A 15,597-nucleotide genomic window follows, 5' to 3' on the forward strand; every position below is an offset into this window, starting at 1 on the left:
TTAATATCTCATCTGAAATACGATGCTCACTGACAGTAGTGTCCCTGTCACTATATTGGGAGATTAGGACCCACACAGACCACAGGTTAAGCACCCTCTGATGGCCTCACTAAAACCACTTCCTACAGTGGTCTCCCATCCAGGAGTCATTGATGATGCTTCTCTATTGCAACATACACTCACTGACTACTTTATTAGGTACACCTGTCTAACTGCTCGTTACCGGAAATTTCTAATCAGCCAATCTCATGGCAGCAACTCAATGCATTTAGGCATGAAGACATGTTCAAGATGATCTGCTTCAGTTCAAACTAAGCATCAGAATGGGGAAGAAAGGTGATTTAAGTGACTTTAAAAGGTGGCATGGTTGTTGGTGCCAGACAGGCTGGTCTGAGTATTTCAGAAACTGCTGATCTACTGGGATTTTCATGCACAACCATCTGTAGGGTTTACAGAGATTGGTCAGAAAAACAGAAAATATCCAGTGAGCGGCAGTTCTGAGCGCAAACGCTTTGTTGATGCCAGAGGTCAGAGGAGAATGGCCAGACTGATTTGAGCAGATAGAAAGGCAACAGTAACAGAAGAGCATCTCTGAATGCACAACACATCCAACCTTGAGGCGGATGGGCTACAGCAGCAGAAGACCACACCGGGTGCCACTCCTGTCAGCTAAAAACAGGAAACTGAAGCTACAATTCGCACAGGCTCACCAAAATTGGACAATAGAAAACTGGAAAATGTTGCCTGGTTTAAAGAGTCTCGATTTCTGCTGTGAATTTTGAATTTTTTAAATATTTCTTCTCTCATTCTGGAGATACTGTTGTCCTAAAAAAAATGTAAATAAATCTTACACATACCTTTGGAACAGTATTACAGAAAATGTTGGCGGTTTTAAAACCTTGACTTTTCCAAACCGCGGTATATCTTGAAAACTGTTATCGTCCCATGCCTATAACGGAGTGGGTGATATTTTCTTGACACTTTGGACCTATTTTTACCAATTGAGCATCATGTCACACCACAGCCATGTCCATCCCTTTATGACAACAGGTTAATGCACATTATCATAAAGCACAAATCATCTCAGATTGGTTTCTTGAACATGACAATGAGTTCCTTGTACTCAAATGGCCTCCACAGTCACCAGAACTCAATCCAATAGAGCACCTTTGGGATGCGGTGGAATGGCAGATTTGCATCATGGATGTGCAGCCGAAGAATCTGCTGCAACTGATGTATCATGTCAATATGGACCAAAATCTCTGAGGAATATTTCCAGTATCTATGTTATGAAGGTTTAAGGCAGTTCTGAAGGCAAAAGGGGCTCCAACCCAGTATTAGTAAGGTGTACCTAATAAAGTGGCCAGTGAGTGTACAGTCTAAACTAAACGTCTTTTATGGATGGTAACTGTACACCAATGCTGGAAGGCCTTACTCACTTGATACACCACACACACCATGATGCAGTTCAATATGCTCTTAATGCCCGAGTTAAGACTCTCAACAGGGTCTTTAGTCTTTCCAGCAAGTAAAGACTCTTCTTGATAATTTATGGTGAAACATCATTTAGCCACTTCACAGTCGTGCTAACTCTGTGTCAGTACCTGTCAGGCTAGCTGGTTTAAAGAGAGAAGAGGATGCTGAAGATGAAGAGCGCAGGCGTTCCCTCTGCAACCCAATGCCAGGCGAGGAGCCCACTGTCAGCTCCTCTTTAATAGCAGCTCGTTTAGGGTGGTCCTGGGGAAGTTCTCCAAGCTGCTGCTCCAGAGACAAACGCAACAGGTCCAGTTTCTGTGAGGACTCCTGCAAACGGGCCTGAGCCTGTACAATGAGGAAGGAAAAAAAAAAAAAAAAACATTCACAAATATAGAAGAGCCTCTGCAAATACTCAGCTACCTCTCTGAATGATGGTGCAATAAAAACAAGGCCATTCAGTGGTACATTTCTGGTATTAGATTTCCCATACAAACTCTAAGGTTACCATGTTGATGTTATGACTGAGAAGACGAGAAAGAGCATGGGCAAGTGTAATGCTTAGAAGTGCTTGTAGTCTTATAAAATGTCAAATGGGAAGAAAAGGAGGTCATTTCAACAGCAGTTTATCTCTGAGCTGTGCTCGAGCACAATCTTCTCACGTTATCCCTTGCAGTGGACTCCTCTTAGGTGATAAACTGTGTGCTGCTTCGAGGTCAAAACCCCATGACTGAACAATACCGCACTTCTAAGCTTGCAGTTCTCAGGAATGAATCAAAATACTTCCAAAAGAACTTCCTGGTCTGACCCATGAAAAGGAGTAGCAATGTGATAAGAGATTTCCCATTTTGGTATCCACATCAAATTACATTTCAAACGTATCTAATTAGGGATGTTGCGATCACGTGGTTTCAGACTTGAATATATGTATATGTATTAAGTTGAATTCATAATTATTAGACCCCCTGAATTTTTAACCCTGTTTATTTTTTTTTTCCTCATTTTCTGTTTAACGGAGAGAAGATTTCTTCAACATATTTCTAAACATAATAGTTTTAATAACTAATTTCTAATAACTGATTTATTTTATCTTTGCCATGATGACAGTAAATAATATTATATCTAAAAAATATATAGCTTAAAGGGGCTAATATTTTTTAACTTAAAGTGGTAAACAAATAAAAACTGCTTTTATTCTAGCCAAAATAAAATGAATAAGACTTTCTCCAGAAGAAAAAAATATTATCAGACATACTGTGAAAATTTCCTTGCTTTGTAAACCTATTTATAAAAAAAAAAAAAAAAGGGGGGGGGGGGTTTAATAATTCTGACTTCAACTGTATATATATTCATTATTTTTTAACACATCTATTATTATGCTGTGGCACAGAGTTAGACCTCTTTTTTGACTTCACACAAAATCAGCAACGTGTGCGACATGACATCACTTTGTTGCAGAGACGCTATTAGTTAAATGCCGGCAAAGTAGAACACGGAAACAGCTTGAAGCAGAAAGTGCAAATATATCTGCGGCCTGGAGGTATTATAAAGTTGATGATGACAACATTGATCTAGCAAACTGTGAGATATGTGAACTTGGGATTGCCTGCCGGGTATTGTAAGTTGAGGTGCTATTTGTTGTTATATTAGATTTTTTATGTTTACTGTTGCACTAAAGTCCAAAAGTGAAGAATTTATGTTATTTATTACTTGATTGTTCAAGCGACCTCACAGAAGTTCTCTGTTTGTTAACAGAGTTGTTGAATGTTAAAATAAAATGAATTAAATAACAAATAGGGAACATCCTAGATCTGTTTCTTCACTCTTCTTTATTATTTTTTTTATGTATTATAGAAGTATCGGATCGGGTTTCAGTATCGGTAGATACTCAAAATCAAATGACTCGAACTCAAGGGCAAAAAAACGGGACATCCCTATATCTAATGTAGCAGTTCAAATAATGATTTTATTAAACATTTTTATTAAATAAATAATTATATACCTATTATTGTATTTGAATAGCTTAAAAGGTGCTGATAAAACCTAGTTCGAAAAATAATGGCAAGGAAGGGTTAGTTCACCTAAAAATTAAGATTAGCGATGATGCAGCCTGCATGTTCAGTTTTTCATCTAAATTAGACTGTATAATTTCGCGTATGGACAGCAGTGATATAGGGTTTCCTGCATTACCAGGCACTTATGAAAAATATGCATTGTTCAAAGGGAAGATGAGCAGGAAATACAACATTTACTTTTCTAAAGACAGTCAGTTCTCCTCAAAGATTTATTCATTGTATTGTGATTTCTTTAAAATCTCAACTGATCTGAATCATCACAGAATGACACACATGATTCATGGTGTGTGATTCATCTGTGTACACACATCCCATGACACAGACAGCAGTAAATCGGCCCACGGAAAGCAAGAATTAAACTAAAGTTGTTTTTACGGTCTTATTGGGCTAAAACTGAAATAAACACGAGGTTGTATGAAAAATACAAGACCCATTTTTGAATTGGAGAAAGAAAATATCTGTTTAAATTACAATGATGTATTAAGATGACAGCAGCATAATGTACAGTACCTACTGCAAAAAAAAAAACAACAACACAGAAACAGTCTGGACTGAACAGTCTGTAATTCCCTGAGAAACAAAGCATTCAGAAACCATCAAGCATGTCTGTTGGTTTCTGAAAAGCTTTTCCATCGCAGAACAATGAATGCACTTACTTCCGCCAGAGCACGTCGGTCCTGCACTTTACGGACACCAAGCTGCTTGACCACATTTTTGGCACCTTCTGCCACAGCTGCCTCAATCCTTAGATGGTGCCTGAGCTCCTCCACCCGCAGCTCAAGAGGACTGATTGTTTCAGAAGGGCGACCTGCAAAACAAACCTGCATTTAGCAAAACAAACCTCTCATTGCCCCCAACAACTATACACAATTAAATGCATTTATTCCCATAATATTCACGCAGCAACTTTCATTACAGTTTGCATTTCAAACATTTCACTAAATAAATTGTTTCTTATATATATATATATATATATATATATATATATATATATATATATATATATATATATATATATATATAAAAGTGTGTATAAATATACATATATAAATATATATATACATATATAAATAAGTATATATGTATATATATATATATATATATATATATATATATATATATATATATATATATATATGTATATGTGTATATATATATATATACATATACATATATATATATATACATATACATATATATATATATATACATATATACTTATTTATATATGTATATATATATTTATATATGTATATTTATACACACTTATATATATATATATATATATATATATATATATAAGAAACAATTTATTTAGTGAAATGTTTGAAATGCAAACTGTAATGAAAGTTGCTGCGTGAATATTATATATATATATATATATATATATATATATATATATATATATATATATATATATATATATATATATATATATATATATATATATATATATATATATATATATATATATATATATAAGTGTGTATGTATATATATATGTATATATATATACACACATACATACATACATACATGCGTACATACGTACATACATACGTACGTACAAACACAAAGTAATCAGATCTACACAAGTGAGATATCACAACAAGTATAATCAACAGCAGTATAGCATCAATAAAATGGGGGAACTATTAAATTCTGCATTTTCATGCCACTTGCTTCCAATGCATCTAGTAAGTGCTACTTCATTACAAAGAATTCACATATTGTGCAAGGGATGAAAACACCCATGACAAAAACCACACCCAAACGCAATACTAAAAGGTCACCCTAATGCAAAGCTGACATTTAAGCTTGAAAACAAAACTATAGAATTATACCCTCAGCAAACAGATCCACTTTTTATCCAAACAACAATCTCTTTTTAAGGATGAAGCTGATGTTTTGCTACAATGAACATGTGACCTTCCTGCAGCACACTTTAATGTGTTTGTGTAATTATCATGATTGCGATTGCATGCATTCTCTTTAACGACTGAAATGGTTTGCTTACCTTCTTGCTGCGTGGTCTCTCTCTCTCCCTCTCTGGCCTGTGTGACTTTGACAATCTGCATGCGGAGCAGCTCGATTTTCGTCCGGCTATCCTGGAGCATCTGCTGGGCTGTGGACAACATCTTGCGATCCTGGGAAGTGACAAGAGAGTCGATAAAAAGAGATTGTACTTTGTTGCTTGGATTTGCATTAGAACAAACAGTGAAGACACAATCTGACAAATAGAAACTGCATAGAAAAAGAAAAAAAGAATTAAAAAAAATTATAACATTATTATTATTCTATTATTATTTAATTTTTAAACTATATTATATGGTAATATTACTTTATTAAATTATTATTTTATTTTATTAATAATATTATACTATATTATAAATATTCCCACAACACATTTTATCAGGATTTTCTTCCCCTGATGTTTATGATTAGTACTTATAATAATAACAACAACAATACAATTATTTAATAAAAAGCACATAATGGACAATTTTCCATTTTGGTCCGGCACTAAGCCAAAAAGCCAATCCCAAAGTATTTTGTTTGTTTTTTTATTTTTCTGATCTTATCAAATGTAACAAAATACAAAGCTTCTTTTGTTTAATAGTGGATGGGAGATGAAGTCCAATGAAGTTTTATTGTGCTTCAACTGAAACAGCACAGACTAAAAATGTATTTTTGGATTTAAGAATCAAAATTGAATGAGCAAACACACACACAATAGCTTGAGGTTTGAATAACTTTGTTCCCAAACATTTAATATGGGTTTCTGCAGGTTTCATTAAGTCAAATTTAAGACTTTTAAAGACCCTTTTAAAACCATTATAAATGAAAATTTAGACTCATACAGAGCTAAACACTAAGGATTTTCTCTAATGACCTGGCTGGGCCAATGGATTTTTTTTTGCCAGCCAAAAAAATTAAAAAAATAAAATCCAATATAATTATTTCTTAGCGATATACTTTAATGCGTCAAAACAAGAAAACTCTAGTTTTATACACTATTTTTAACATAATATTACTTTCTTTTTTTTAGATGACAAGTTTAACATTGTTAAAAGTATATTTATCATGGAAGCAACTACATATATATATATTTATTTGTTGGCTTTTGGTCCAAATTGATTGAGTAGAACTTCTATTCAACCTGCATTTCTGTTGTAAACCCTTAAATTTTATGTCTATTTATAGATATTATGTCTACCCACCCTTACTTCAGTAAATAGTTTTTGTATGAATGCAAGATAATGTAAAGCGATATATTGCTCTGTTATCATGTGGAATGGTGTAAATGGTGTAGTTTTCTTTTTTTCCTCATCTGAATGAAGAGCACAATAACAAGCGTTTTGGTCTTGCTTTCCAGTGGAAATGTTGAAAGATTCTTAGATCAAAATGCATTTACTTACAGTGAAAATACTTTAGATAAGAACTCTTTTTTTTTTCTGTAAAAATTAAAATCATCTGAGTTTATAAATGTTATAATAAGGCAATTGGCTTCAAAAAACAATTTGGATTAGATAGATTAATTTCAATTAGATATTTGTTCTTGTTTCAAGTATAAACTTGTTTTATTTCTCAGAAAACAAGGGTAAATTTTAGTAACACTTTACAATAAGGTTGTACTAGTTAATGCGTTTACTAACATTAACAACCACTTACAGTATTGGTTCATGTTATTTAGCGTTAGTTAATGAAAATGCACTTGTTCATTGTTAGTTCATGTTAACTCATGGTGTATTAATGCTAACAAGGATGATTTTGGATGTTTATAATCTATTAGCAAATGCTGAACTATAATTAATGCTGTACAAGTATTGTTCATAATTAGCTTGTGTTAGTAAATACTATAACTAATGAAACCTTATTGTAATTTATTTATGTTTTAATGCCATATCAGCAACATTGTCCATATTCATGGCAAAACGTATACTAAATATACAATGTATAACGTATCATCGCATCAGTTTCTTAACAAACATACATTGTACAAAAAAAAAACAATACAAATAACATATACAATCTTTTAGTTTAATTAAAGATAAATATTCTTAAATTGCACCTTTTTAAACATTTCACTTAAAATATTTCCCAAATAAAAATAAAATATGTTTTAGTCAAAATATTCTTACACAAGTCACAAATAGGTTTTTCTTCCCCTTTCAATAAATATGCCTGTAAACCTTATTTAAAGTTTCACTGGAATTTCTTAATTTTGCATTTCAAGTAAATGAATCTTGATTTACAAAAATGATCGATTTTAAAAATAAATAAATAAAATAAATACAAAAGATGATTCACATTTTATTGCAGAGAAAGCAACATTTACCTCCATCCCATGGGCAATGACTAGGGCCACACGGAATCTGCATGTGCGGAATTCCACAGATTTTAAGCCCTTCATTAATTCTGTTTATTTACTTGAGTAAATGTGTGAAAATCTATATTTATTCAGTTTTTTAATTAATTACAGTAATATTGACTAATATGAAAATGTTTATCTGATTTATGTACTTATTATGTAATATTTTCTGCCTTTTAATAGATATATTATATGAGAGACTATTACTTTTTATTTCATATATTGAGGTTTTAGTTATGATACTCCCAAAATAATTCCGCGGATTTTTTTTTAGCAAAATTTTCTGCAGAAATAGCACAAAATGTCCGCAGATTCCGTCTGGCCCTAGCAATGACTATTAATTTAAGACTTTCTGTTTTGTTTTAAGGCCTGCAACTGTGGAAGAGCAACTTCAATGACATTTTCCAAACAAGCCCCCCCCCCACCACACACACACCTTCTTCAATAAGGGAAACTCCCATGAAGACCAACAGGTCAAAAGTGCAGCGGTTCTCATTAAACTCTCCTCTTCCTCCTCACAAGCAGCAGCCAGGTGTTTACCACACCCAAACATCAAACACTGACTGTGCAGTTTTCATCTCAGAGCTTTATGTGCCATGACGTTACACTCATAGTATTGCAAAAAAAAATATATATAAAAAATAAATAAATACAAGAGCTAGAAATTTCCAAGTCCAGCAAACACATTATGCAAAATGAAAACAACACGCTCAATGATCGTGATGTCCCAACATGGTCTCTCATGGAGTCCCAATGTAAACAACATTACGACATGAAACGTGACATTTTCTGAAACCTACAAAAAAACCAACAACAATGAGGAGGTAATGGGAAAAAAAGGAAACTATACCGTCCATAGCGCTCTCCCCCTCTCAATGCAGCTCAAGAGGTCATCTGTCATGTTTTGTGAACTTTTAGATAGCTGAATGACATCCCCTTGCTCTTCCTTGACCCCCATCAGACATTTCCTCCTGATGTGTTCGTCTCTCCGTCCTCAGACATGCTCTCGTCAGTTTCTCCCACAGAGCGCTGATCACGAATCAGCATCCGAGAAGCCACCCCATTCTTTCTTCTTTTTGTTCTACTGTCCTTGCATCCTGAACACTCACTCACTCGCTCATTCACTCACTACTCCCCTCCCCTTTTCTCATTTGTTCCTTCTCCCTGTCTCGCTCTCTCCGTTTACAGATTTCCTTCTACAGGAGTTCGCCACCTCTAACTGCTGCTACTGCTGGCTGGCCCAAACACGAATGCGTCGGCATTGGCTGGAGCAAAGTCACATGGGCTGTTGCTGTCGCCAGGCCCAGGACAGGAGAAACCGAATCAGTACCAGCAAGCTCTTCCTCTTCAGACTCAAAGGGGCTGATGTTTTAGTGCGCTTGTGAGTGTGTGTGTGTGTGTGAGAGAGATCAAAGCTCGGTACTCAAGCTGTCTGAATCCAGCACAGACATAAATCACAGTGCTGCCAGCACACTGTGTTCTGTGCCAGACGCCGCAGCATCATAAGAGCAGTGTCTGGGACTCAAAGAATAAGTGGAAAACACACTCACGGCTAGCTAGAGGTTATGGGATGTCACTTTAAAAGGGTTATAAAAGATGGGGGTCGGGGGGATGGGGCCTTGAGACTTCCTTTGTGTGCTTGTTATCATATTTCATAGCCATTTGGCAGCATCCAAAACTGATTTAAATACACACGGAGGAATAAAGGAGAGCTAATTATTTTCAAGATGCACAGGAGGAAAATAAAAAGGCCATCGAGGGGGAAAATCCTCACCTTGACAGAACTGTTGGTGTAAGTCTGGATGATGTTCTCAGCTCCTTGCTTCACTTTGAGCTCCATGGTAAGCTGTTTTTTCAGTGTGCGGACATGACTGCCCAAAGGTGACGTGACTTCTTCCCAATGGCACGGGTCTGGGGAGGTGGCATCATCTGAGAAAACAAGAGTAGTAATTAACTGATTATTTTAATTGTCAAAATAAAAATTTCAAGTAAAAAAAAATTCAGCAAGCACCCATAATACAGTGAGGATATTTGAAATGTAACAAAGGATTTCAGTAAAAATTGCTGTTAATTCTAACATTTTATTCCAAGAATATGATTCCACTAAAATATTAAGCAGTTCAAGTGTTTTCAGCATTAATAAAAATATCATTATTAATTTATTTTACAATGTTTTTATTTATTAATTACTTAGAGATATATACATACACAGTGTAAGTCAGAATTTTTAGCCCCCCTTAATTTTTTTTTCTTTTTTAAATATTTCCCAAATTATGTTTAAGAGCAAGGAAATTTTCACAGTACATCTGATAATATTTTTTCTTTATTTGTTTATTTCGGTTAGAATAAAAGCAGTTTTTATTAAAAAAAAAAATAAACATTTTAGGGTAAAAATCATTAGCCCCTTTAAGCTATATATTTTTTCGATAGTCAAACCAACCATCAATATTTAAGAACTTGCCTAATTACCCTAACCTGCCTAGTATTAACCTAGTTAAGCCTTTAAATGTCACTTTAAGCTGTATATATATATATATATATATATATATATATATATATATATATATATATATATATATATATATATATATATATATATATATATATATATATATATAAATTCAATAAGTATATTTTGAAAAAAAAAATCTTTGATAAAATTCAGAAATATTTTTTGAGCAAATCAGCATGTTTAGCATGACACTGAAGCCTGGAGTACTAATGCTGATCCAGCCTTGCCATCTCAAGAATATATATATATAATATATATATATATATATAATATATATATTTAATGTAATTTCAAATTGCAGTAATATTTCTTAAAATTACAGTTTACTGCAACTTTGAGCAACTAAATGCACATAACTTTCAAAGAATTTCTTCAAAAATTTTTAAATTATGTATTGTCCCCAGCACAGAAGGATGGAAACCAGCTTTATTGACAGATTTGTGCAGCCCTGTAACAAAAGCCCCCCAAAAAACTATAATAATTAGCCAAGTTAAATTAACAAGGACAAAAAAAAGCCAACCATAAAACCATTTAATTAACTTTAATCTAATAATATATATAAAAAAATTCTCACTATACCATAAAAAAAAGTCTTAATATACCACATCAAAGCATGATCACTCCCTCATGTCTTACCAATCACATTCTCCTTCTGTGTGGCCATAGCACGTGCATTGAGCTCCTGGAGCTCCCAGTGGAGCTGCTCGAGCTTGCGGCTGGAGGCTCTAAGCTGACCATCCACATCAGCAGCATTCTTGCGGTTGGTCACTGCTCGGCGTAGACGCTCAGCCGCCTCTTTGATCTTCAGCTCACGTTGGATCTCCTGTCGGAGAAGAGCAATCGCATCCTCTACACGCTGCTGAAACTCAGGGTCCATCAGGTCCCCTTCAGCCAGACCCCGAAGAGAGCTGCTCTGTGGTTTTCAGGGTATTGAAAAGGCATTAAAAAATTTACAACTGTGTTTACAGAGGGATTTTGATGAAACATAATGACATCTTCATATCAGTTTAAGGCAAGCATCAGATACTGATGAAAAGGGATCAATTTACACAAGTTTACACACACATGAAAATTTTCATCTTAGACGTAATGAACTTTTTTCTACAGGAGAACATTAATGAAGATTTATATCTGAAACTGGTAAATCATTATTTACATTTTATTTATAGTATGTAATGATATGAGAATTTTATGATATGATAAAATTCTCAGAAAATATTGTGGTTTCAAGATATGCATACACATCGGCCACTTTATTATTACTTCTTACCAGTACCAGGTTGGACCCACTTTTGCCTTCAGAACTGCCTTATGGCTTCATGACATAGATTCAAAAAGGTACTGGAAATATTCCTCACAGTTTTTTGTCCATATTGACATGATAGCATCACGCGGTTGCTGCAGATTTGTCAGCTGCACATCCATGATCCCGTTCCACCACATCCCAAAGTTGCTCTATTTGATTGAGATCTGGTGACAACGCTTTATGACATGCCACGTTATCCTGCTGGAAGTGGCCATCAGAAGATGGGTACACTGTGGTCATAAAGGGATGGACATGGTCCCTAATGGGTCTAAAATGTGCCAAGAAGATATCCCCCACACTATTACACCACCATCACCACCAGCCTGAACTGTTGATACAAGACAGGATGGATACATGCTTTAATGTTGTTGACACCAAATTCTGAGCCTACCATACAAATGTTGCAGCAGAAATCAAGACTCATCAAACCAGGCACGAGTGTAACGAGTGGTTATTTGAGTTACTGTTTCCTTTCTATCCGCTCAAACCAGTCTGGCCATTCTCCTCTGACCTCTGGCATCAACAAGGCCTTTGTGCCAACGGAACTGTCGCTCACTAGATATTTTTTCTTTTTCGGACCATTCCCTGTAAACCCTAAAGATGGTTGTACAGGAAAATCCCTGTAGATCTGCAGTTTCTGAAATACTCAGACCAGCCAGTCTGGCACCAACAACCATGCCAGCTTTAAAGTCACTTAAATCCCCTTTCATCCCCATTTTGATTCTCGGTTTGAACTGTAGCAGATTGTCTTGACCATGTCTACATGCCCAAACACATTGAGTTGCTGCCATGTAAAGTGGCCTACCTAATAAAGTGGCCGGTGAGTATATACATATACATACATTTCCATTCATGCTAAATAAATTCCTATTCTTAACAATGATCATGACAAGAATAAGAACAAAGTTTTTTTTGTTTGTTAGTTTTAGCTTATCATTACAAACTAATTACAACTATTTAGCAGAAAAGATTAAATATAATTTAGATGGGACAAAAAAAAGAAAAAGAAAAAAGTAAAAAGAAGAAATAATGAATATAATAATTTATTTTTCTTTATAGATTCTGTGTTTAATGATTTATTAAACCTTATTTTAGTTCATTATTTTAAAATGGAATCAAACTAATATTTTAAGACTGAACAGAGGTAATAAAAGTTACATGGGCAAGCATGATATTATATAAAATGCTACAAATATAATCTAATATTATAAAGAAGAATAGTAGTATCGCTGTTGAAGTACAGTCAGTTCAAATTCAATTTGAACTTGATTAAAATTCAAATTTGGGGTGAACTATCCCTTGAAGAAAATAGGTAATTTCATTACACTAACCAATTATCCAACTGTGCATTTTCATGGTATTATTCATACATTATTAAAGTGGAGTTTTCTGTAAGCAAAATCATAAAAGATGAAAATAAGATCATTAATAAGAGCTGAATTTTCATTGGATCAAGAGAAGTAACATCAAAAAGGCAAAAATAAGGCTCTAAACACTTGTATACTTTCGAGTTCAGTGGATCAAAAGAGCTAAATAAAAAGGTAGAAACCCTACACAATACTACCATGTATGAAGCAGGTATGAAGTAGCAGTAATGTCTACTTTCACACTGCATCTCCCTTTGACACCTATAGAGGGCAGGGTTTCTTATATTGTGATAATCTGACACATTAATAAAAAGCCTTAACCTATATTTAATCTAGCATATATGACGCAGACCTTATAATTAAGATATAATAAAAACAGGACATACAACAAACTGTCAACTACTGTAGATTTGGCCTGATACTTTCAACTAGACATTCCTAACAGCAATTAATCTGGGAAAACAGGCGTTTCAGTAAAATAGAAGTCAATGCAGACGGCATTTCGAAAAAAGAAAAAGACACATTCAACTACTTTAAACCATAAAAGACACAAAAATTATTTCTTAAACATAACTTCACTCAGAATAAAGCCACTGGTGAATGGCAAAAGAGGAAGCTGTCAAACCCGTTCAACCTGAAAATCTGAAGCGAAATTTAATTGTTTGGAGAAAGACGAAAAACTTCCATAAAAAACAACAAAACAATGGCAGGTGTAAAAATGACGCCATAAAACACTGTGTTCATGTAACTAGCTTCTCTTTTGGACATTTAAATTGTATAACAGTTTCACTATTGCTAAAATAAGTTCACTGCGCGTTCTTCTGAATGCTCCACGTTAAAGTGAACGTTGAGACGCTGACTGAAATGTAAACACAAGAGCGTTTGAACGGTAACGGTCTGACTGCAATGACTTATTTGATCTCTAAATAGTTCCGTATATCACACTAAATCCAGTAAGCGTATCAATAAGGCTGTGTTAGAAATATATCTGTTTTGTTTCTTACCTGTAGCGTCACACCCGACATTGTGAAAGAGTGTTCTGAGCGCTGATGCTCAGACTGAATCTCCTTGGCTCACGCGGCGCTTGATTTAGTGAAACTAAAGAACATATCCAGACTCCCAACTGAATCTCAGCGCAAACAAAGGAAACATTCAAATAGAGTACAACTTGTGTGCTGGAAGACGATACAGGTGACTGTCTGTCAGCTGGGAGGCTTGACGGCTCTCGGATTACCGGTAGTTTTTTTTTTATGGAAGTTGCCTTTCCTTTCCCGTTTCCTGAGGTTTGAAAAATCCCCTCCGCCTCCCTTTTCAATGATTGGCTGACAGCGCTGTCAGTCACAGGCGCTACACCGATGTCATTTGTCGCAGAGACCAATAGCAAACAATACGACGAAAATCGCTATATTTTTATTAGAAATGTAAACTTTGAAAAAGTCTCTAAAGCAAATTAATAACAAAAAGAATGACTTGATGTAACATTTTATGGAGGATTTTTTTCTGGTACTGATTCCACGCTGAAGTTTTTTTTTTCACTTAATTTTTTCACTTTTATTCAATAAAATTGTATTTATTTTCACGTGTTATGTTTTTGTTTTAGTATTATTTATGAATGATGTTTCGCAATTACTGTAATGGTCTTGGATATAGTTATAGTCTGAATTTTTATTAATTCTTGGTGTACTGTTTCAATGCTTGTAATAAAAAATGACTAAAATACATTTTATGAAAAAAAAATGTCTAATATTGATGTAAATGTTCATTTTGTCAATGTCATACAGAAACTGTCTTTCATTTATTTTGGAATTGTCATTATGTGGTAGAATTTTGGAAACATATTGGCTCATTTATTAATGATAATATCCAAGATGTATCTGTTACTTTTAAAGATTTTTTAAGTCTCCACTGAAAGAAAAGCTTGTTTAGTTATACATTTAATTATATCCAGAAACGTAAATTTACCAATACCAAACCTATTTTTAATGCCTCCTAGCTTTTTCATGTACTTTCTAGTTTTTTTTTTAAAGAATTTAGTCATTATTTAAATACAATCTTATTAGCTGAAAATTAGAAAGCAAGGTAATTTTGTATTGACTTTAATTTGTATACTGTAATCGATACTTAAACATCTTACCTTCAATTTCATGTTCATGTCCTTTATTTTTTTCTTACTCTCTCTTTGTTCCCTTTTTCATTGACAATGTATGTAATTGATATTTTGTTTACTTACTAAAATTCCCCAAACTCAGAAGTTGGATGGATAGATGGCATAATAATTTAAATGGCTATTTTATTTTGTTAAAGTCAAAGCAAAATAATAGAGCACAGTAGAATTTTCAGTAATACAAATGAAAGGAGAATATATATTAAGATTCATTTAAAATGTATTTTTGAAAAATAAAGTAAAACAAACCCACTATCTATGTCTTTATTAATATTTTATTCTATTTCTTTAAGTTATTCTATTTATTTTATTCATTTTCCAGTATATC

At 33.9% G+C, this 15,597-nt stretch overlaps 1 protein-coding gene across 2 annotated transcripts in view; it reads right to left on the bottom strand.

The window, feature by feature from the left end:
- pkn3 (protein kinase N3) overlaps positions 1-14,360 on the bottom strand; it is a 32,545-nt gene extending 18,185 nt beyond the window's left edge. The window contains exons 1-6 of one of the 2 annotated variants that reach the window (XM_056457969.1): positions 14,110-14,360; positions 11,069-11,345; positions 9,695-9,849; positions 5,566-5,695; positions 4,205-4,356; positions 1,605-1,821 (exon numbers count right to left, since the gene is read on the bottom strand). In XM_056457969.1, the coding sequence (XP_056313944.1) occupies positions 1,605-1,821; positions 4,205-4,356; positions 5,566-5,695; positions 9,695-9,849; positions 11,069-11,345; positions 14,110-14,130 (952 nt within the window). In that variant the 5' untranslated portion in view covers positions 14,131-14,360. Of the gene's footprint in view, positions 1-1,604; positions 1,822-4,204; positions 4,357-5,565; positions 5,696-8,770; positions 9,103-9,694; positions 9,850-11,068; positions 11,346-14,109 lie in introns of those variants that run through there. The other variant, XM_056457970.1, reaches the window with a different exon arrangement.
- Between the last annotated feature and the right edge of the window lie 1,237 nt (positions 14,361-15,597).

Source organism: Danio aesculapii, chromosome 5, assembly GCF_903798145.1.
Source record: "Danio aesculapii chromosome 5, fDanAes4.1, whole genome shotgun sequence".
NCBI lineage: Eukaryota > Metazoa > Chordata > Actinopteri > Cypriniformes > Danionidae > Danio > Danio aesculapii.